This window comes from Panthera pardus, unplaced genomic scaffold (assembly GCF_024362965.1).
Source record: "Panthera pardus isolate Hobbes unplaced genomic scaffold, ASM2436296v1 HiC_scaffold_2, whole genome shotgun sequence".
Classification (NCBI taxonomy): domain Eukaryota; kingdom Metazoa; phylum Chordata; class Mammalia; order Carnivora; family Felidae; genus Panthera; species Panthera pardus.
In genome coordinates, this window is record NW_026526765.1 from 94,453,934 (window position 1) to 94,478,853 (window position 24,920).

At 37.1% G+C, this 24,920-nt stretch overlaps 1 protein-coding gene across 1 annotated transcript in view; it reads right to left on the reverse strand.

Moving 5' to 3' along the window:
* The window catches only part of MSH3 (mutS homolog 3), a 187,898-nt gene that overhangs the window by 38,567 nt on the left and 124,411 nt on the right, over positions 1 to 24,920 (reverse strand). The window contains exons 19-20 of the mRNA XM_053907239.1: positions 17,831 to 17,942; positions 844 to 1,001 (exon numbers count right to left, since the gene is read on the reverse strand). Coding sequence (XP_053763214.1) covers positions 844 to 1,001; positions 17,831 to 17,942 — 270 coding nt within the window. The remainder of the gene's footprint in view (positions 1 to 843; positions 1,002 to 17,830; positions 17,943 to 24,920) is intronic.

A 24,920-nucleotide genomic window follows, 5' to 3' on the forward strand; every position in this document is an offset into this window, starting at 1 on the left:
ACTCTGAGATCATGACCTGAGCCAAAATCAAGAGTCAGATGCTCAACCGACTGAGCTACTCAGGCGCCTCAGTATGTGATATATTCTGATGTGATTCCAAAGTCAAGTGTTATAGAAATATGCAGCTGCACAACCAATCAGACACTTATACACATAATCTGACTACATACATATGGACTATATTTAATTTTTCCAAAAATGCCCATGCTCTTAAGAAGTATAAGATACTTCTTATACTGATAAGGAACTGATAAATCTGAATAAATAGATTGAACTATGATTTTCCTATTAGTGAGACCAGGATATTTCACTTCTATTCCTAACATGACATGCAATTTAGGTTTATAAATGAAGGGTAAGACTTAGTTACGGGTAATGTTCTTAGCATTAAAAATACATACATACATACATACATACATACATACATACATAATCTTGGGCAGTGCCCTTCTCCATGTCAGTTCCCCACCTATAAAATGAGGAGGGTGGGCTGGTTTTCAGACTGTGCTCTGCAGAGCCCATCCAGTCAAGTCTGTAAGCCTTCCACTCTGACTCAGGCAGAGCAGATCTGCTTTTATCTGTTTAAATATTCATCTTTTATATAAGATTTTCTTTAAAGTAAGAACTTAGTAACCAAAAATAACTTGAAAACTAGTGGACAAAATGCTCTCCTTGGACTCCTCTGGTATTAATATTCATGATGAAATGCTCTCTTTAAGCTCCTAAGCTCTAAATATTTTAAGAGCAAATCTATTCATCTAAATACGTACACAGAAAATTCATGTGACAATGTGGGCCTGACTTATTTTCAGAAATACATTCAAATAGAACTAATGTTTTTACCTCGTGAAAATGCCATCCACAATTCCAATTGTTGCTTCCTCTGCAGGAACATAGGAGCCAATCTGAGCCATGATAGTAATCAATGCAACTTGTTTTATGTAGGAGCTCTTTCCACCCATGTTTGGTCCAGTAATTATCATTACTCTCTCTGAGTCCCCCTAGAAAATTAAAAAGCAATTTCACTTATTGTACCCAAAGGGCTTTTACATAACAGCTATAATTTATTCCATAAGTGGGAATGCCTTAAGTAAAAGATGGCTTTATGATATTTAAATATGTTACCAACTAAGTATTACAAATGGAAAGAGGGGCTTTTTGTCTTAAACCTGAACCATGATATTGCAGAACAGTGAATTTTTAGCAATGTACATGACTGTTTCTGTGTATAAATAAGGAAAAAACAAGAAGCAACCTAAATGAGATAACTACTATGGCTTTCTCATTAAATATTCATTTACCTGCCTCTTTGTGTGTTTTTTATATTGCTTACATTTAAAACCAATCAATGTGTCTACCTTAAAACTACCGGTATTTATAGGGCGCCTGGGTGGCTCAGTCCGTTAAGCGTCCGACTTCAGCTCAGGTCATGATTTCCCGGTTCTTGGGTTCAAGCCCCAGGTCGGGCTCTGTGCTGACAGCTTAAAGCCTGGAGCCTGTTTTAGATCCTGTGTCTCCCTCTCTCTCTCTGCTCCTCCCCTGCTCAAGCTCTGTCTCTCTCTGCGTCTCTCAAAAATAAATAAACATTAAAAAAAAAAAAAAAAACCTACAGGTATTATACAGCTAATTGCCCAAGGCCTTAATTTGGGTTGGTAGCACAGGAATTTTTTCAGGTATAGACAGATGACTACTAAAGAGATTTACAATACCAAATTCTAGATATCATTTTTATCAGCATTTTTCACTGGCATTTCACCAGAGGATGTAAAGGAGGCAGCAAAGCTCAAACACTTGCACTAATTTAATTTCTAGAATTTGCCTCTATTAACCAGTTATAGTACTTGCCATATATAGACTCATCCTAAGGGAAACTGTCCAACTGTAGCCCTTTGTAGAGAGGAGTGAGCCCGAGACATCCATGTGCTGTGCTATGTGAACCCACCACTCTGGGCAATACCTGCCTGGTCAAGAGTGGCCACTCTGTATCTGACCAAGAGCCCAAGACATGGCCTCACATAAATGGTCTTCTGAAACTAACCATATAATCTCTTGGGAGTTTAAACTGAGAACCATGGAGAGATTCAATCAGTTGGTATCTGGAGTAGAGGTTGAAAAGAAACACAGAACAAGACCACAAAGCACTGGGGACCATAAGTATTAACTTATGAGGAAACAAAGTATGAAGAAAAATTATACAGAACAAGGGGTAAAGAGGGTAGTTAGCAATAAAAGGTTAAGAAGAAGCAAAGGAGCCTAAAGGAGTTGAGAAACTTCATGCACATGCAAATAATGAGAGTCTCAAAGTAAAATATTATAAAGTCTTACTATTCAGGGGATAAAAAGAAAATCTGTTCCATCTCTAAAGCTGTCTTATACCCTAATTAACCAGACATTTCCAGTCTCGCTAAAGCCAAACTGTACTAGAGATCTTGTTCTTCCTGTGATTCCTTTCTCTCACGGTTACATGTGGTTTTATAATGAGATTCATAAAGCTCCATTATTTGAAGGAACTTGAGTGAATCTGTGTTTCTTGGAACAGAAAGAGCCTAGCACAGTAAGAACAAGAAAAGAAACTTTGCATGAGTAGAATGATGAAAATAATGATTAAAATAAAATTATTTCTCTTACAGAGCCTTAAAAATAATCAACCTGTTATAAATAACCAAACATCTGGCATAACCAAATATTTAAAAAATTTAAATAAAATGAACTGATTGTTTTAAAATTGGCAAAAATGACACAAGAAATACAATCTGAATAAGCTTGTATCTATTAAAGAAATTACATCTGTAATTAAAAGCCCTTCCATAAGAAAACTCCAAACCCAGATAATTTTCCCACTAATTCCTGCAAACATATAAGAAACAGCACTAATCTTATACAAAAACTCTTCTACAAAACCAAACAAAAGTAACTCTTACCAAAACATTCCAAAAATTCAACAGAATCTTTTTTTTTAAGTTTATTTACTTATTTTGAAGAAGAGAGAGAAGGAAGGGCAGAGAGAGACAGAAAGAGAATCCCAAGCAGGCTTCACATGACCTAAGCCAAGATCAGAGTCGAATGCTTAACCGAGTCAGCCACACAGGCACCCCCCAACACAATCTTGATACCAAAAACCTGTCAAGAACATAATAAAAAAGAAAAATTACAGACCAATTTCATCTATTATGTATATATGGATGAATATACATTAAACCAATCCAAAGCTATATTATATAAACAATTTAGAGTTTTTAAGGAGTATAAGGTTGGTTTAATAATCAAAGGCCAATCAATATAATTCACCACATTAAGAAAACAGAGGAGACAAATCAGATGACGATCTCCAAAGCATTTGATAAAATTCAGTATCTACTCATTAAAAAAAGGGCAGGTGCAGGAAAAGGAAATAAAAAGTATAATTATTAGAAAGGAAATAATAAATCTCATTATTCCTATATGTCATGATTATGTTCCCAGAAAAGTTAAAGAAATCTATAAAAATTATTATAGTCAATAAATGAATTAAACAAGATCTTTATATAAAATAAATATAAAACTTTATCTCTAGATTTCAGCAGTAAGTAATTGAAAATAAGAAATTTAATTTTTTTTTAAAGTTTATTTACTTGTGAGAGAGAGAAAGACAGACATAGTGTGAGCGGGGGAGGGGCAGAGAGGGAGACACAGAATCTGAAGCAGGCTCCAGGCTCTGAGCTGTCAGCACAGAGCCTGACGTGGGGCTCGAACTCACGAACGGTGAAATTATGACCTGAGCCGAAGACAGACGCTTAACCGACTGGGCCACCCAGGCACCCCGAAAATAAGAAATTTAATGATACAATTTACCACAATATCAAAAGAAATCAAATACTTAGGAATAAATCTAACAAAATGACCAAGACCTCTACACAGCGAACTATAAATCATTTTTGAGAGAAATTTAGGAAGACCTAGTTAAATGAAAGAATATACTATGTTCATGGACTGAAAGGCTCAATATTATAATGCTACAATAAATAAATAAATTAGTGTGATTCTGGCACAAAGACATACAGTAGAATATATCAAAGTCCAGAAACAGACTGATGCGTACACAGTTACTTGATTTGTGACAAAAGTGACACTGTAGCAAAGTACACAAAGGATGGTCTTTTCAATAACTGGGGTTTGGTCAAAAGGATGTCCACATAGAAAAATAAGAAATCCTGATTCCTAACTTCCATCATACATAAACAAAAATCAATGTCAGGTAGATTATAGCTTTGACAGCCAAAAAAACAATACAATACAATACAATACAATACAATACAATACAATACAATACAATAAAATAACTGGACAATAATATACGACCTTGGGGTAGAGAAAGATTTCTTTAATAGGCATAAATCATAATTAACTCTAAAGAAAGATTTAAAAATTGGAGTACATTAAAACTAAATACTATTAGGGGCGCCTGGGTGGCTCAGGTGGTTGAGCGTCTGAGTTCAGCTCAGGTCACGATCTCGCAGTCCGTGAGTTCGAGCCCCGCGTCAGGCTCTGGGCTGATGGCTCAGAGCCTGGAGCCTGCTTCCGATTCTGTGTCTCCCTCTCTCTCTGCCCCTCCCCCGTTCATGCTCTGTCTCTCTCTCTGTCTCAAAAGTAAATAAATGTTAAAAAAAAAATTTAAAAAAACAAAACTAAATACTATTAACCAAAAGATGCCATTAAGGAAATGAAAAGCTACAACACAGATTACATGTATAGATTATATATTGCCCAAAGACTCAAATCCAGTATACATAAAGAACTTCTACAAATCAGGGGTGCCTGGGTAGCTCAGGTGTTTAAGTGTCCAACTCTTGGTTTTCATGATCTCACGATTCATGAGATTGAGCCCTGCTTCAGGCTCTGTGCAGACATCGCAGAGCCTGCTTGAGATTCCCTCCCTCCCTCTCTCCCTCTCTCTCTCACCACCTGCCCCCCAATGCCACATGCTCTCTCTCTCTCTCTCTCTCTCTCTCTCTCAGAATAAAGAAAATAAACTTCAAATCAAAAGAAAGACAACCCCAAGAAAAATTGTCAACAAAACTTTAAAAGAAAATGACAAAAAAAATACAAATGAGTTGGTATAGGTCAGAAATAGGACTATAAATCAGCAAAAACAATGTATGCTATGTTCAACAAACAACGGTGGGACAACTGGGTACCCATGTGAAAAAAAATAGACGTAGGCCTGAAACTCACACAGTGGCCCCAAATCAAATCTAGATGAGGGAATTAATTGTGAAAAGCAAACCTTAAACTTTTAGATGAAAACATAGAAAAACAGCTTAATAGCATCAAGATAGAGAATGATTTACTGAAAGAAATAGGAAAAGCAACACAACAATATAAATCATAAAAGGAAAGACTATGATTAATTTTTTAAAAAATTATATTAAGCCACCAAACACAAAATAAAAAGGCATAAAGAAGTAGTACTTCTACACAGTAATAACACCAAAACAATGAAAAAATGGGCAAAGGATACAAACAGGATATTTACAGAAAAAGAAACACTCAAAGCCGAAAACTTTTCTTAATCAGGAAAAGGAAAACGAAATCAGCAGGATTTTTCAAGGGATCTACAAGCTATTCCTAACATTCAAATGAAGGAATAAAGAAATACTAACGGTGAAAATTTTTGAAGGAATATTTTTTAAAAGACAGCTTTCACATTCATCAGATCATCAAAAGGCTTAAAAGTCTATTTATGCAGAATGTTGGCAAGGATACGGAGAACAATTTGGAAATGCTTAAAGATTGCGTATACTGGTCTACATGACCCAGTAATTCCTCTCTTAGTAATCTACCCTAGAAAGATACACAAGTACTCAGAAAGATATTTCTATGACTGTTCACTCTAGTACTGTTTGTATTCATAATAAACAAAAAATGGAAAGAATGTATCATCAGGAAAATGAGATGTATTCTATACAATTATTAAACAATCATTTACAAAACAGTATACAACAGGATAGGTGCAATGTGCCATATTTATGTACATTTTAAAAACACACAAAATTATATACAGTTAAAATACAAATATATACAAAATACAAACCTTGCACAAGGATAATAAATAACATCAGGATAATGGTTACCAATAAGAGGAGGTGAAGGGGGAGAAAAAGAAATAGCAATTATGTGAAGCCTTAGCTATATCTGTAACATTTTATTTACTTTAAATAAATCTCAAGTTCATATTACGAAAGTTCATTCTCTATGATATTTGAGTGAAAGGTAAACAGGTGTCTATTATACTGTTTTCTACACTTTTTCATTTGTTTGAAATATTAGCTAAAAATTATTTAAATGAATTATCTTAAGATTTAATTATTCATTTCATGAATAATCATCATGAATCATCAAATAGCTCTTATAAACTGATTTATAGATTCAGGAAAAATTTATATAACTTCCAAATGACATTTTGTTATTTGGACCTCCAGCACAGTTACATAAAAATAGAACCGCAGAAGAGAAACATATAATAGAAAGTAAAAGACTGTAACACAAGGGAAATGACCCACAGATGGGTTACATGCACCACGATGAGGTCCCGAACCATGAAGGCATTATTGGTGGAGCTGCCTGAAGTGCAATTACCAAACTCAATGAACAATGAAGGGGGCTGATGGACGTGCACAGGCAAAAAAAAAAAAAAAAAAAAAAAAAAAAAAAAAAAAAAAAAAAAAAAAAAAATTCTTTTAATAATTTAGGAAAGCTGTAAGAACAATAAAAATATATACCTTTTATCTTTTTAAAGACTTTTAAGGTAATTTTTTAAAGTTTTTGTTTATTTTGAGAAAGAAAGAGAGAGCGCGCTACTGTGGGAGGGGCAGAGGGAGAGAGAGAATCCCAAGCAGGCTCCACACTGTCAGCTCAGAGACCAAGGAAGGGCTCAAAGTCACGAACCCGTGACATCATGACCAGAGCCAAAGTCAGACGCTTAACCAACTGAGCCACCCAGGTACTCCTACACACCTTTTATTTGTAGACACCGTACTCCTTCCAAAGCCTTGAAAGAAAAGAGCATTTACACTTAGTGCTTGATTCAGTTTTCTCATCCAATGAGAATAAAAAATTTGACAGGGTAGTGACAGGTCAGTGCAACTGTGTAGCTCTCAGTTCCCTAGTGTCTAAAATGAGGGTGAATTTGGGACGCCTGGGTGACTTGGTCAGTTAAGCGTCCAACTTCGGCTCAGGTCATGATCTCACGGTCCGTGGGTTGGAGCCCCGCGTCGGGCTCTGTGCTGACAGCTCAGAGCCTGGAGCCTGTTTCAGATTCTGTGTCTCCCTCTCTCTCTGCCCCTCCCCTGTTCATGCTCTGTCTCAAAAATAAATAAACGTTAAAAAAAATTTTTTTTTTTAAATGAGGGTGAATTAAATGATCTCTCACCTTCAAGTTCTATGATTCTCTGAAAAATAGTAGGTCCAAATTCAGGCGTATGACATTGGAGATGTGGCGTTGTGTTCAACTGAAGAGGGGAAACTGGAATTCACTTGTCCGAAGTGCTTGGGGGAAATGGTACACAGGGACCGCAGTGAGACTTGCGGTCACTTCTTTTTTTTTTTTTTTTTCGTGTTTATTTATTTTTGAGATAGAGGCAGAATGCGAGTGGGGGAGGGGTAGAGGGAGGGGCAGAGAGAGAGGAAGACAGAAAATCAGAAGCTCCAGGTTCTGAGCTGCCTGCACAGAGCCCAATGCAGGGCTCAAACTCACAAACCGTGAGATCATGACCTGAGCTGAAGTCAGATGACTAACTGACTGAGCCACCCAGGTGCCCCAGACTTGCGGTCACTTCTGTGAAAGTGAACTTTCCAGGCCTATCCAGGATTTGAAGATTTCAGGTGAGAACTAACTTGGAGGCTTTAAGGAATGAAATGCTTTCAACTCACTTAACTATTTTTAGGTGACAAAGTGGCTGCCTTCCCAATAAGCACTAATATTTATACCTCCAATGGGAGCTAAATTATACACTGGGCACACTCTAGTAAACACTAATGTAAAAAAGACACTGTGGAGAATCAGGAGGGACTTTGAGATGCATAAATACTACCTGTCCCCTCTCTACTGCCACCATCCTGGTGGACCACTGCAGTAGATCCCAACTGGTCTTCTTGCTTCTCTGCCCACAGTCCGTTCTCCACATAACAGTCAGAGTGATGGTCTTAAAAATGAAAACAGGGGCACCTGCGTGGCTCAGTCAGCTAAGCGTCCGACTTCGGCTCAGGTCATGATCTCACCTGATCTCACAGCTCAGAGCCTGGAGCCTGCTTCGGATCTGTGTTTCCCTCTCTCTCTGCCCCTCCCCTGCTCACATTCTGTCTTTTTGTCTCTCAAAAATGAATAAAAAAATTAAAAAATGAAAACAGAATTGGTCTCCTGCTAAAAAGCCCTCACACAGCTCCCCAGTGTTCTAATAATAAAGCCTGGATTCCACACCACTGCCAAAAGGCCATGCCTGCCTCTCTGGCCCAGTCTCCTCCCACCCTCCACACGTTCACTTACTACTAGCCAGGCTGGGTTTATGCTCTTCTTCCACCTGCTGGAAGGTGCCAAGCTGTCCAGGCCTTTCCATAGTTCCTTGCATCTGGGGTACTCTTCCCTGATTAGATCCTTTTTGTCATTCAAGTCCAAACTCAAACATCAACTCCCAGGAGAGACCTTTTCTGACCACTCAATCTACTTAAGCCCCTCTGCCCTGTCACACTCTATCATGACACCCATTTGATTTTCTTTATATCTTTTACCCTTCTCTGAGATTTCCTTAATTTTCTTGTTTACTTATTACCAGCGTCACTGCTAGAAAGTTAGTTCCCATGAGAGGAACTAGGTTATCTTGCTCATCCCCAATGAATACAACATGGCCTGCTACAAAGAAGGCACTTAATAAGTACTGGTCAAATATATGAATTTATTGTGTGAAAGGCACTGCAACAGGGATATTCACCACCCTGACATATCAAAAAATCATGTGCATTCTCTCTGGAAACTAGTCAGGAATATGGGACTCCCTGTCCTCTACAGTTCCCAAGATAACCTAGTTAGTAAGGAAATGATCAAGAAATCTCACACCTGGAGCACCAGGGTGGCTCAATTGGTTGAGTGTCTGACTTTGGTTCAGGTTATGATCTTGTGCTTAGTGAGTTTGAACCCCACATCAGGCTCGCGGCTGTCAGCCTCAGTAGGGAACCCGCTTCAGGTCCTCTGTCCCTCTTTTTGCCCTTCCCCTACCTTCTCCCCAAAATGAATAAATATTAAAAAAAGAAAAAAGAAATCTCACACATGTATTTTATGCATCTACCTTTCAGCAAGGATCATATGTCCTTTGATGTCCACACATCAAAAGGTCCTCAATATGAAAAACACCTTAAATCTATCTGGAAAACCAGTCAGGATGAGGAAACATTGCAAGAGAATAGCGAGAAGCTGAAAATTGGCAAAAACTCTTTACCCTTTCCGGAACCTACTGAAGTTACCAAGAACACATCAAACTGGACAGCCTAGATGGTGCCCAGACCTATGCCAGGTACTGAGCGTGATGCTGCACACAGAGCAAGCTCTCAGAAAATCACAGCTGGATGGCTGAATGAATAAAAGACAGTAAACAAACACGGAAGTACTCCACCATGGGGACTATGTTTCTGGATGGCATCTACTGCCTCGATGAACCTTTGGGGAGACTAAAGTTCAATCTCTCAAGTTTTTACCTTGGTACTGGTGATGTCTGTCTGGATAGCATCAGTCAGTAAGAGCCTAGCAGTGGATATCAAGAATCAAACACTGAATCTAAACCAGTAAGTTTTGAGATAACTAGTCAACTTCCACACTGAATTCTGTCTTCTGTGGAAAGAGAAGCGAAGCGGAGTTGAAAACATAAAAGGTTTTAAGGTACCATAAGAACACTGCAGCTAACAAGTGCCACAGATAACTGTGCTGATGACCTGATGTGCACCATCTCATTTAGCTCTCACAACAAACAGCCTCACAGGATAACGATAGTACTACTGTATTTCCATGTTACAGCAAGGAAACACAGGCCAGGAGACTCTAAGTACCTTGTCCAGTAACACGCAGCTACTAAGTAACAGAACTGGGATGTTAAGTAAAGATCATCTCTGGACAAATGTCTCATAGGGGATCCCTACTCAATGACAGAGAGTCAGTCACTGCTAAACAGGACAAGGGCTACTCTGGTGCAGGGCCAGCATCCGTGGGTCCATCACTGGGTACACTAAAATGATGGTCAGAACAGTCCTAAAGTCAGGAGGTGTATAGCAAAAAAAAATTAAAACACCAAAAGTGTCACATGTTAATTTCCAAGACTTGGGCATTAGCTGCTTTTTACAAAAAAGCCTTCTTTCCTTGACAGGTACCGATATCGACATCTATCTTCAAGAAAGGCTCATGGGAGAACTATTTTTATAATAGTTGCAAACTGCTGAAAAAGTTTGGCAGTTTCAAAGTGTTTTATTCCTTGAAAATGTCAATCAATAACAGGTTACAGTAAGAGACTCCCTAGCGAAAGCCTCCTCCAGACAAACTCTTAGCCAAATCCTTGCACTTTTAACCCAAGGTGAACTACAAACAGAAGGGGATAATGAGGCTGGAGAGGAGTACAGACTATAAGCTGAGATGCTGAGGAAAGGGTCCAAATCCTTCTGATGCCTGGATGCTACCCAATTTATATTCCACTAAGAGCTAGTTGTTACTCAACCTAATCCCCTCATTTTATAGATGAAGAGAACAGTGGTCTATCCAAGCTGATAGCAAAACATCGGCAGAACAGGACTGGAATTTACATCTCCAATCACTGTTAGGCACTCTCCCACTACCTCTATGTACCAACAAGTGGTACGTGGTAAGAGTTTTAAAAACAAAACAAAGAAAATGCCTGGATAAAAGAGATTATTTCTTTTTTTTTTCAATATATGAAGTTTATTGTCAAATTGGTTTCCATACAACACCCAGTGCTCATCCCAAAAGGTGCCCTCCTCAATACCCATCACCCACCCTCCCCTCCCTCCCGCCCCCCATCAACCCTCAGTTTGTTCTCAGTTTTTTAAAAGAGATTATTTCTGACCAGAGTAATGATGAAAGCTCTGAGGAGGCAGTAGTATCTTTTGGGTCATAAGGAATGAGTACTTATTCAATCAATGGAGATGGGTTATGGACAGGAAGAGAGAAGCCCAGGTCAGAACCCATTAAAAAGTCATCAGTTATATAAAATATCTTTCTTTATCTCAGTGGTTCAGAAGCAGGAAGAAATGGGTACCAGGGGTGAGAAGTAACAGAAAAAAATGTTCAAGTGCCATTAATGTTTCCTCTACTTTCTTTTTTTAACAGTATGATCCCATGATTATACTATACAAAAATCACATTTATAGCAAAATCTATGAGAATAATTCAGGCACAGAATTAAATTAAGCTTAGTGCTCAGACATATTTTTATGGTATGCATTACTGCTACTCTGCTTGGTAATTAGGTACAAAGAGTCAATAAATAGCTGATGAAATTAGTATAATCAGTCTTTTATATAGTCAAATAAGTATTTCTAGGGTACCTAGAAGTATTTATCTTGGGAGAAGGAAGGAAATGGGAAGTTGGTGACCTTGTTCCCCTCCAGTACACCCTCATCTTTACTGTTTTCAAGCATCATTCATGTAACAAATGTGTGAGCACTTACTATGTGCCACACAGTGCTAGGGGCTGAGGTGCTTAAAGCCCCTTCTTGATTTCAGGAGAAGGGATTGTCACTGGGAATTCAGTGTCCACCCACCACCGCTGGGCTGTGGACTTCCCTTGGGGTTACAGAGATCCACAGGGTTCAAGTATTTCCTGGGAACCTTCCTGCTTTGCACATTCAACTCATTTTCTTCCCTTCCACAAACTGAGAAACACTGAATCACAATTTTCCCTTTCCCTCTCCCAATAAGGGGAATTTATATTGCTTACATTAAAAACAAACAAAAAAAAAACCAACAACCAACTAAAACTCCAACTTCAGTTGCTGTCAAAAATCCATCTATTAGAAAGTCATTTGGTTTAATAAATAAACAGTGCTGAGACTGCACGGGATTGCAGTGGCATTTCCCAAGCAGAATTATCTTGGCACATTATGTCTTGGTCTGCCTCATGGGTCACAGGTATGCTAAGAAGCTGACCTCCTAATCCTCAAGGTGGCAGTTGGGGCTGGGGTTGCCAGAGCCTTGGGCCAACCTCCTTTGGCTCTGAGCAACATTTTCCTTTTCCTTTCATTCCAGTTTATCACCATACCCTTATCATTTTCAAGACAGTGAAAAAGTGAAGAAGATTAAAAAGCATTGGCTTGCCTGACAATACTTTGTGTTCTGGGAAATAGTTCAAGAGTACTCAACTTGGGTAACCTCTGGCAAGTCAACTTCCCCTTTCTGGGCTTTGGTTTCCTCCTAAGTAAGAAGAGGTGGTTACACGAAATGATCCCTAACATCCCTTCTAGTTCTACAGTATAATTATTCAGGAAATTGTGATATTCCCATACAACATCCTAAAAAATAACATTTTGTGGGAAAAAAGGGCAAAAATTTAGAGTGAGATTTGGAGACTGCTCAAGGCTTATAGCTAATCCTTGTTTATTTAACAAATATGATTAGATGCCCGCTAAATGCCAGAGAACTGTGACTGACAGCAGCATTACAACTAACCAGAGAAGCCTATTCCCTTCTCATGAAGCTTACGGTACACTAGGAACCACATACAAAAGCACTTATAATTAACTGGGTAAGTACTAAAATGGGGAGAAATAAGAGTGTAACGGGTAAGTGATGAGATACCCAACCCAGCAGTGGTTAGGAAAGGCTCAGTGCAGAAAGTGACATCCAAGACAAGACTTCAAGAACAGCAGGAGCTGGAGGGCGGGATGGGGTGGGTTGTGGGTGTGTGTGAGGCAGGAGTGGATGGTGTTGGGGAAAGATGACATTCTAGGCAGAGGGAATGCCATCTGCCAAGTCCCAGAGGCATGGTAACTTGGGAACTACATGGCTGGAATTTTAAGCATGATTTTAAGTGCGAGAGTGACAGGACAGGTTAGGAAAAGCCCTGCAGCTGCAGAATGGAGAACTGAACTGGAGATGGGCAAGATGGACATGGGGAAATCCAACGCTGCTAAGTCCACAAACACTCAGATTATGCAGTGAATCGGGAAGGCAAACAAAAAGAGGATTTAAAAGAGTATTCCTTTCAATTCTGCTTGGAGAAGTCAAACCAAGGTTTCCTAGAAGATGTGGCAGAGCTAGGTGTCACAGGATAGGAAGAAATACACAGTAGCATCTGGTTACCACTGGAGCAAGTGTGACTAAACTAGAACTCTGAATTCTGAAAGTAAGGTAGGGGAAATATGTTTAAAAGATTCTTAGAAAGTCCTCACTTAAACCTGCTTTTAGTGAAACTACTCCTTCAGTGTTAGCTCCTGAGAGGGCTTTTTTTTCATCAGCCTTCTTTACATTGTTACATAATTTCCCTGAGAGATCCAGAATCTAAACTCCTGTACGTACATCATGATCATCCTAAAATACCTAACTCCAGCTCAGACCTCTCTCTTGGTCTTCATATTCACCTTCACATTAGGATCTTCACCCAATGTTACCCAAACACCTCAGAGTCACAGTTCCTCTCTATTTAATTCTTTGCTATATTTTTGTATTCTATAGAAGCTAATATACAGCAGGTCAAGAAAATAAATGTTAGTCTGTTGAATGACCATTGGGATACCATTTACTTTGAAATGCCTGTACAAGTTTGGGGCCAATGTTCCTACCAGGTAGTCTGTTAGTTCCCTCATGGTTTGTGTTAAATATTCTATTAGTGTTAATGTAATTGAGTATGCCTCCCACCACATTAGGGAGGTAGTCTGTCTCTTTCTTCTTTATAAGCCTGATATCATGCACAATACTGACACAAAGTGCGTCAAAATCGCTAAGAACAAAATATTCACAAAATAATGCTAATAAAAATTCATAAATAAATGCAAAATTGTGAAATGTGAAAAAAAGAGTATTCTTCAAACTGGCAGAGGAGAAGTAGGCAGAAAGTTGGCTTGTTCAGAAGAACTATAATAAGTTCACATAAGACAGAATCCAGAAAAGTATATTATAATCACATGTACAAAAGACCATTTCTTAAAATTACATGATTATCAAAAGCAACAATGTCATTTGACTTTCAGGAAATTATTTTCAGGCTATATTTTATAATTAACACCTATAAATTATTTTAAATTGAGTTTTACATAGTAAGTTCTTTTTCAACACTATCCCTATATATAAATTTATACCCTGCAAAATAGAATGCACTTCACCATAGCAACAGTTCTATATCAACTCCTACTCAAGTTAGAAAAAGCATATGTAAAAGAAATGAATATTCTGGAATATTCTAAAGTGCCTACTGGAAAAAAATCTCTCCATTTATTTTGTAAAAATTTAAATATAAAATTTTAATGTTTCCTTAAAACATTTTTGTAATTAGGTAAAAGGCTACTTTAGTTTCTCAAATCTTGCTTTATTAAACAGTATAATATATTTTTTATTCATTAAAAACAATTTTTTTCCTGTTTATTCAGTTTTTGAGAGAGAGAGACAGAGCGTGAGCAGGGTACAGACAGAGAGAGAGGGAGACACAGAATCTGAAGCAGGCTCCAGGCTCTGAGCTGTCAGCACAGAGCCCGATGCAGGGCTCGAACTCACAAACCATGAGATCATGACCTAAACTGAAGTCAGACGCTTAACCGACTGAGCCACCCAGGTGCCCCAGTATAATACTTTTAAAATAATGTGAAAGAGAAAAAAAAAAAGAATGAAAAAGAGAAAAAAACAAAAAAAATCAATGTCGAAGATAACATACTTGGGATTGCGTTTGAGTTGGCTGGCGTGCTGGGGGATGGGGACAGTAACAGGAAGTAATGTTTAAGAGATTTAGAAGCAAAATATAAACCAAGGTATTAAATGTTACAACTATATTACTTTCTCAAGAAAAGCTATACCCCCACTGGTATTATGGGAACTGAAAAAGAAATTCTTACGTTCATTCTTCTTTTAAAAGTCAATAAAGCATCAGTACGTATTAACTTGGCTTGATAACTTAAGCAATTTACAAATTCCCTAATGAGAACGAACAACTTTACAGACTTTGCGGACCAGATTATACACTACTAACAAGTCTGTGTGTTATATCAAAATGTAATATTAAACTTAATGTAATTCAAAGTATTTCCTTTCACTTACCACACTTGGGGCCAGCCAAATTCACCATGTGCATATCTCTGTCACCCGTGCTCACAGCCCAAGAGGGAATACTCTGTTATATTCCCAACTCCCTTGCTGTTCTGGACTTCCTTTCTCTGACCTAACTTCTAACTGCTCTGCTACATTCCAATTTTCCCAATGAACTCTGAAAAATTCCCAAGTCCTTCTGTGGTTCTAACCTTCTTGTTTAATACCTCCTTCAAAAAGGCTTAAACTGAAACCTGGCTGTTGTTCACTTCGTTTGGAGGCTGCACTTTCGGCCACATCCTGCCACACACATCTCAGAGTTCAGAGGTTCTCCCTTATGTGTTCTTATGTGTTTCTTTAGAACTTTACCACCTCTGCTTGTCCTCACTGCAGGCATCTACAAACTTCCCTGTCACCAGTCTCCATTCCTTGGAATCTTTGGCACCTGGAACACCTTTGGCTTTCCCTACAAATGCTGCTGTTCTCTTAGATGATTTCAACACTCATGTGGATGACTTTTTCCCAAACTCTGTTCCTTGATCTCATCTCCAAAGACCTCCACTTCTGCTACCCACCTTCCACGGCCAAACCTAGGGCTTGCCATCTCCCAGAAGAGCACTATCTCTGAAATCTTAAAGTCAGGCATTTCATTCCTTGATACAACCTCTCTCACTGAACTCTTCCCTACAGTAATTCACTGATCTCATCACCAGATTATTTCACTCTATGCTGACCAAGACTCTCACTTTGAACAAATTGTAGTCAGGCTCCTCCTGGGCCCTCTTCTCCACTAGGCTTCAACCATGGCCTCTAAAAATTGCACACTTTCAGCACAAATGATTTTGTTTACTCACCCCACTAAGACACCAGAATAAACACTAGCACAGTTTCTTGCAGCTGAAGGCCATGTTCTTAGGATGACCCCAACCCTCTTAAAGTTCCTACCTGAAAAAGTACAAGACTGCCAGGAGAATTTACTGCTTCTTCCAGCCAAAAGGTGATGACCAGCAGAGAGGCCCCTGTACCTCCTCTGAGAGCAATTCCTTCAGAAAGCTTAGTTAGAAATCCATTCTCTGCCCCTTTGAGATGTAAATCTTCTACCACCTAGAAATGTCTTCTCAAGGTGAGTCATCTCTTTGAAATGCAAACATTCAAGAAGACAACTCTCCCTTTCTTTCCACTCCCCGTATGAGGGTAGAAGCTTCAACTGCCAGTTAATAAACCCAGATAGGTTTCACATTAACCAATCCCCTTCCCTGCTTGTTCCAATTTCTACTCCCTTTAATCTGCAGGACACCCCCTCCACTACCCACCCCATTCCTCTTTCCTAGTCCCTCACTCTCCCTTTAAAACACGCAGTCATCTCTGTACAAACTGAAGTTGAGTTCAGTCCACACTATCCTCTTTTCCCTACTGCAATCACAGTAATGTGATTCTACCCTTACCACTTTAATTAGTGTATGGCTTTACCTTTGACAGTGTACTCTATGTAACACACACACACACACACACACACACACACACACACACACAAAGGCAAGGCACACATGCACACCCTCCCTCCCATAAGTTTGCTTTTTTTCCCCAGTTTTAATCACTCTCTTGCTAGTATTCTAAATCCTTTAGGAATAAATTCAAATTCCTTAATATGGCATGCAAGCAAACTGGCCTCTTCCTTATTTCTGAACCCTTCTTTCTTCATACTCACTTTTCCAGGTTACTCAACATCTTTCACTTCCCTGAATTCACCCTGCTCTGCCTCACTCTTGGCCTCTCCCATGTTGGTTCCTTGACCTGGTATACTCCTCTCTACTTCTCTGGCCTATGCTGACTCCCTCTTCAGTTAGTATCTCATCCCCGGGAAACCTTGCTCAATGTTCCCCCTATAATAAGTTAGGCTGACCTGCTACATGTTCCTGGGACCACCTGGTTTTCTAGATCATCTATTATAACAGCAGGACAACCTTCTGGCTTGGTCACAAGCTCCCTTAGAGCAGTGTGTATCTCTGTCTGGCTTACTACTCTCTGTCCTAACACTTGCTTTGCTACTGAAGCTAAATAGGAATGCAGTAAGTATGTATTAAATGAAGAAATCTTTAGGATCATTAATGTTCTGTGAGAGAACTCTAGCCCATATGACAAAAGTTCTCATCACTGAAATGAGCTGAAACACCTCTAATTCTTTCACAGAACATTTTAAAATGGTGAAACATAGGTCAAAGCATACAATGATAAACACAAACAGGAATTTGCAAAACCATGGTATGATTCCACTCTATTAGCACATTTAGGCATTCATAACTGAAAAATATTTTTAGGAGTTACCTAGAATAACAACTTAAGATTAACCATTTAGTTGCTACATCTTTCCACTTAAGGATAATCCTTCATTGAAAATGTCACCAATTCCATATGTGGTGATGAATATAAAAGTAGAGCCCAAGATTACCACACTTAACGCTGAAAACCAGTTAAAATCTGTGTAAATCAGAAAAATACTTATTTTGTATTTAAAAGTTTGGATCCGTGTTATCATCTTTTACTCATTTGGCATCACATGGTACTTACTGATAAATTCGTACTGTTGGGAACATATTGATCCTGTTCTCCCAGCAACACGTCAATCACAGGGTGCCGGCCATTTTTAATCATGATCTTCCTTTCTTCTTGTAGAGTTGGTCTGCAAAAAGAAGCATGTTTCAACTTACTAGGCATGAAAACTGCCTTTTAAAAAAATCTCTAAGTTCTCTCTTACAAAACAGACTTTAAGAACACATCCGGAATAAGGCTTTGAGTATTAAAGTTAAATTTTAACTATAAGAATTAGGAGGACAATTATTGTAACAGTGTTTGAAGGACAAACTTCAGCAGAGTCCTACAGTAGCTCTAATGCTGAAGTCTACTTTACAAGATCTTTTTAAATTTTTATTTTCTTAATATTATCTAAGACCAATATTTTCATTACTAAAAGTTACAGTTCAGATTAGTGTTATTTAAATCATTTTTAGTAATAAGCATAATAAAGGCTATCACTGAAAACTAGTCCAGATTTAATTATTACATTAGTAGAAATTATATTATGTGCTGGACTTGGGAGACCTAAACTTTTTATATTCTGTTCAACTGAAACATCTTTCTAGGGTCATTGGTATCTTTCACTTTTTTTTGATATAAAACTTATTTTTTTGCCTTGCTGGTCTTGTTTTTTAAGCTTTTAGACTTTGTTTTTATCTATAGCTTTATCTATTTATCATATCCCCCATGAGCACTGCCCTACTCTCATTCTCCTTCCCAGAGATTACCACTGAGATCAGTGTGGTATCTATCCTTCCCAACTTTCTTCTCTGCATTTAGGTTTTTATACACTCATTGCATTTGTTTGCGATTTCTTTAAAAAAAAAAAAAGCAGAACAAATCAGGATCATACTGTAATGTGTATTTCTACAACTACATTTCCCCCCTTAACACTCAATATACACTAAAAACATTGGCTTCACTATTCACCAATGGACTCTTCTATTTTTTTTTTAATACTCTCATTTTACAAATGAAAGTACATTTCAAAATGTACAGTCATTACAAATACAGTCATTTTACAAATAATTTGCAGGAGGGGGAATTTTAGTAAGAACTTAGAGCAAATCTCATATTTTTATTCCACATAAAGGCATAAAGGCATATATACTTGGAACGGACAATACACTCTCAATGTAATTAATTGCTCACCAACCATCATGCATGTACCTAGGACAACAGACATTCATAAATACTAATTTTTGATTTCAATACGTTTCTAAAATGTTCTGGCTTATCATTATTTTTGGTTCTTCCCCAACTTGCATGGACAAAATGTAATACTTGAATTTTTTGAAATCTTTTAAAGCTTATAGTTTTGTTGAGGAGAGGCCAGGTATCTTCTTTGCTCCACAACTGTAACAAATTTTCAGTTTTATATTTATAAATATCAAATCAGAATAGTCAATCAAGTCAATATTTTTATTTCACATCGTCTATTTTCTTTCAGTCTTCTACCTTAAGCACCTGTCCACCTACAAACAGTATCAAGTAAACTTCAGGGCACAAATTTCATAAAAGACAAAAGAAACTACTACATGTCCTTTTGGAAAAACAGGATGGATCAGGTTCTTGTCACCAAATATTGCATGATGTGTGCTGCCTATGGAATAACTGACTGGAAAAGAACACATTTCACTTTGCCCTTAGAAAAATATATTTGCATAATGATTCTTGAGTTTGGGAAAATTCATCCAGGATACTGTCATCTGAACACTCATAATCTGAGATTGGGTTTATACAAGAAATTTCATTATCATCATTAGTATCTAGAGCACTATCTTTCTCTTCACATTCATCTTTTGATTAATAATTGTGAAATGTCTTCTGTCACTTTTTTTTGCTATTATGGGTGAAAAATAAAAAATTGTGAGTTCTCAGCTATGTTCAAAGAAAGTTAGAAGCCGACTATAATGGTGTTATCTCCATTCTTTTTGTAACTTCCTGAAGGATGATGCAGCACTTCAGGCAACACAATTAGAACCCTGAAGGATGGTGTGATAGTGAGTTCTATCTCACCTTTGCATTACCATTCTCTGGTTTTCTTAGACTTTTTAGTAGAAATAATCAATAAACAATAATTAAGTAATTCCTGGGATGATGAAATAGCAAGATATTCCAGATATAGAAAAAATAAAATCATTAAAGATCCCAAAATACATCTCATATTTATAAAAGGGTCCAATGGACCCATAGTGTAAATGCAAGACAGAATGAGTTTTATTCTTCTTTTTAAAAAAACATGAATTTTCTCTTTGTTCTTTGAAAGACATTTAAGAAACTCAAAAGCTGAAATTAGGTCCAATGGACACTGATGGTATGGTATACTGAAGATTTAGGATAATTTCCTGTCATATCTTTAACATTCTTTGGAAGCTGCCGCATAAATGAGTTAGCTGTTCTCTGTTGTTAAATATTTTAGACTGTGTTTAGATTTTCAAACAATAGTGTAATGAACAACCATGTATATATACACACTATACACACACACACACACACACACACACACACTCACTCGCATACCCATTACATATAGACAAGTGTTTTTCAAAGCTAGAGTAAATTCCTGAAGTATGCTTTCTAAGTCATAGGGTTTGCTTATTTTTTATTTTAACATACAGAAACATCTATATCAGATGCCTGCGTGGCTCAGTTAAGTGCCCAACTCTTGATTTCAGCTCAGGTCATGATCTCATAGTTCATGAGATTGAGGCCCACATCGGGCTCTATGCTGATAGCACAGGGCCTGCTTGTGATTCTCTCTTTCCCTCTCTTTCTTCCCTTCTCCCGCTTGCTTATTCACACACACATGTGTGCACTTACTCTCTTTCAAATAAATAAACACTTAAAAAAAAAAAAGGAATATCTGTATCAGTTTATCTTCCCACCAGCAGGATATGAAAGTTGACTTGTTTTTTCACAATTTCACCTAAAGGAGGTATTACTAAATTTTCTAATTTCTGACAATGTGCTGGGTGAACAGTGTCCTCATATTGTGTTAACTTATACTCATTGATTATTAAGTTCTATGACTCAGAACTTTAGCATAAAACACATTTCTGAACTTACTCATAATACTAAGAAATAGTACTTTCCTAAATACTTAAATCCTTTTCCTTAAATATATCTGGCTAACAAAACCCCAAGTATATACCCTCACATTTCTCAAAGAAAGTAACTACAGTATCTTCTGAGTAAAAATTTAAAATTATCCTTTGGAAAGAGACACTTAAAATGACAGGAAAAGGACATTTTTTGGATTTCAAAGTACAATTCTAAAGATAGGATTTTTACCTAGGTGCATTATAAATTTACTACTAAAAAAAATGAAAGTGCATTATAAATTTACTACTAAAAAAAATGAAAGCATCTGTAAGTAATATCAGTTTTAAAATAAAATCCTAGGTGTTCTGCCAAGTGAAATCAATAGATCATTATTCATGACAATGATAGGATTTCTGAGGAAGGTCTTCACTTTAGAATAAAATTTTGAATGATTTGTTCTGCTCGAAAATCTGTGAAAATAAGTGATTGACTTACTCTGTCGCTATCAAAATTATATAAAGACAAAACACTTCCTGGTAGAATGAGAAGCAAATGATAATTTGGAGAAATGAGACGATACACTACATTAAGATAGAGCAAGAAGGATATGAAAAACATGTTGATGACATGGCATTTAAAAAGAACTAAGGAAATCTGGATGCTGCCTGGAAAGAATGAAACACTGAACTTGAACAAATTTATTTTATATTTTTGAAACTGCATCTTTCTCCTTTAAATGCCTCAGGGAAACAATACAATTAGTTAAAACAATATAATATCCAAAATACAAATTGGATAGAAAGACAGAATAAGAACTTTTGCCTCAAGGTTAGGCTATAGTGAATAAAATGTCCTAAGAGTATTTAGAAAAAAAAAAAAAAAAAAAGATAGTGATTATAAAGCCAATAATCAATCTGAACTAACATCAATAGTTCAAAGGCACTAATATCTTTGAGCAAGCTGGAAATCTAAGGGGGAAAAAGTATAAACTTCAGATACTTAAATACTAACTTAAAATGCATTTTAGATGAAAGTTTCCTATTTGGTAGCTATTTACACTCAATTTTATTTCTGCTAAAAAAAGAGAAGTTGATTTTATTTCCTCAAGTTTATGGTATGATTTTTCATTTAAAAATATTCAGGTGGATTTTTCTTTTAAGAAAAATTAAAAAAAAATTTTTTTACATGTTTATTTACTTTTGAGAGACAGAGAGCGTGAGCGAGCGGTGGGGAGGGGCAGAGAGAGAGGCAGACACAGAATCTGAAGCAGGCTCCAGGCTCCATGCTGTCAGCACAGAGCCTGAGGTGGGGCTCAAACTCACAAGCTGTGAGATCATGACCTGAACCAAGGTCAGATGCTTAACCGATTGAGCCATCCAGGCACCCCAGTGAATTTTTCTTAATACAAAATATATAGTATCCAATTTGGAAAGTATTTTAGCATATGAAATATTTCCTGAACTCATTTTCCTGATAGAATATGTCGTTTGGAACAATCCTACTGAGGACAAAAAGAAAAATTAGATAAAGTATAGAAAATAGTTACTTGATGGTACCTGATAACTAACAGGACATCAAGGAATTATCAAGCCAAGACCTGGGGCAGGACAGAGTCCCAGGGAGTGTGTTGATTCCTGAGGAAACAGCTGAGGGTAAAGACGAGGGATAGCCTGGCTCTGGACTGAGACACCAACAGGCTGCACACCAGACATAAGAAATACATTTGAAGCAATAATGGCAGCTTTTGAACCTTTGAGTCATCTCAAGCCCAGATAAGATGACAGATTATTTAGATTAAGTGATGCCAGAGTATTTTCAGCGTCTTGAGGTGTCTAGTAGAAGCAAATGTGACTCTTTCAGAGGAAATATAACATCAAGTTATTTCTATAATGATTCTACAAATATAATGCCTATAACATAATCAAAACAACCAGGCATCAAAAAGATATAAGAACAAAAATGAACAAAAACAAGGCAAGAGAAACAAGGCAACAAGGACCCATAAGGACTCCAGATATTTGAATTATCAGACAAAGACTTTAAGATAACAATGCTTATCATGTTCAAAGAGACAGATAAGATAGAGAACCAAAAATGATTTTTAAAAAATAAATTGAATGGGTATGAAACATACTAACATACCCCATATTTTTATTAAAGACAAGTAATTTTTAAAATACTTAATCCTTCTGATTTTTAAAATAGCATCTTTGAAAAATATTATCTGCTATTTACTAAGTACTTATCATCTGTCTGGTCCTGCTTAAAAAGTTAATATAGATTTACCTCACTTAATCTGCACATCTCTTGAGAGGTAGGTATTATGGCAATGCAGAACCTGAGGATCAGAGAGGTTAAGTAACTTGCTTAAGGTCAGCTGTTAAATAACCAAGCAAGTATTCAAAACCATGTCTGTCTGATCCAAAGTCTACACTCTGAAAGATATGCTTTAAAAGAGTTCAAATTTTACTTATGCAAATCAAGAAGTCTCTTGATATATGGACTAGAAGATGCCAAAAAAAGGAGAAGTCCCTAAATGAAAAATCTAGGACCAAACCTGTCTAGTGTGTATACTTAAAATGTTTGTTAAATCTCTGATGAGTCTACAAATTAATCAGAGTTTTATAGTGATGTAATAAGGGATGTATTTTCACTCCTCAGAGATTTTGCCAAACCTACATCTCCATAAAGAATTCCTGGGGCGCCCGAGTGGCTCAGTCAGTTAAGCGTCTGACTCTTGGTTTCAGCTCAGGTCACGATCTCACAGTTTGTACGGTCGAGCCCCGCGTCAGGCTCTGTGCTGACAGTACAGAGCCTGCTTGAGATTCTTTCTTCCCCACTCTCTCAGCCCTTCCCCACTATGTGCATGCACACTCTCTCTCAAAATAAATGAACATAACAAAAAAATGAAAGAAAAAAACTTATATACGATGTGTAATATATATATATATATATATATATATATATATATGTATGTATGTTTAAGTTTACAAATAGATATATAAACACATACAGATACAAATATTTAAATTTGGTATAATATAAACCACATACCACAGACATGGTTCTTCTGGTCTTACTAGCTGCAGCATCAGCAGTAACAAATGGCAAAAGGCCACTTGAAGAAGTATAAGAAGAGGTAAGCCAGGCACAAGTATTTTTCAGTGGGAAGAGCTTTGCAGGAAGACACAGTAAGGGCATAGGTTGTAGCCGATCCTCTACTTAATTCACCAAAAGAATCCTTTAGGAAAAGTTAGCTTCACAAACCTTGTACAGCAAGAAATAAGTCCTACTAAGATCATAGTACATAAGGAAGAAATCAAGTCAATGGAGAGTAGATTCTTATTCTCCCAGAACTAGATTCAACTACAGTAAATTTACAGATCTCATTTTTATGGATGATAAATGGGATAAAATTTTTGAAGCCCTCTGATGTGAGAAGAAATTGGGCAATAGTGAAAATGCAAAGAACCTATTTTAAACAAAACTATTGTGCCCAACACTGTTGGTCTCCACACATAAATAGATGGCAAAACAAAATGAAATGAAATAGCAAAGTACATTTTTAATCTAAAACTGGCATAGCCAATTCCTGCAATTCTCCTCCCCTAAATAAATAAATAAATAAATAAATAAATAAATACTTTACAACAACCAATTTTTTAACATCCACTATGGGTATTATGCTAGGTATAAAGAACATTGAAATGTTCAAAAAAAAAGCTATTTGGCTCAAACTAAAGAGAAACCAAGATACGAAAGACGTATGAACAGCAAAACATATCTACTCAAACACAATGAATTCTGTATGTCACAAGCATTGACAGGCAGTAAGACATCTATGTTTTCTTTTTATTCCTCACCATAGCCAGTGAGGTAAATATTCCCTTAAATTTCCTTAAGTATATGAAAAAATAGGCTTTGTGCTACAAACTGAATGTTTGTGTCCTCCCCAAAATTCATATGAAACCTAATGTGATGGTATTAGGAGGTGAGGCCTTTGGAAGGCGATTGGTTCATAACAGCCCTCATGAGTGGG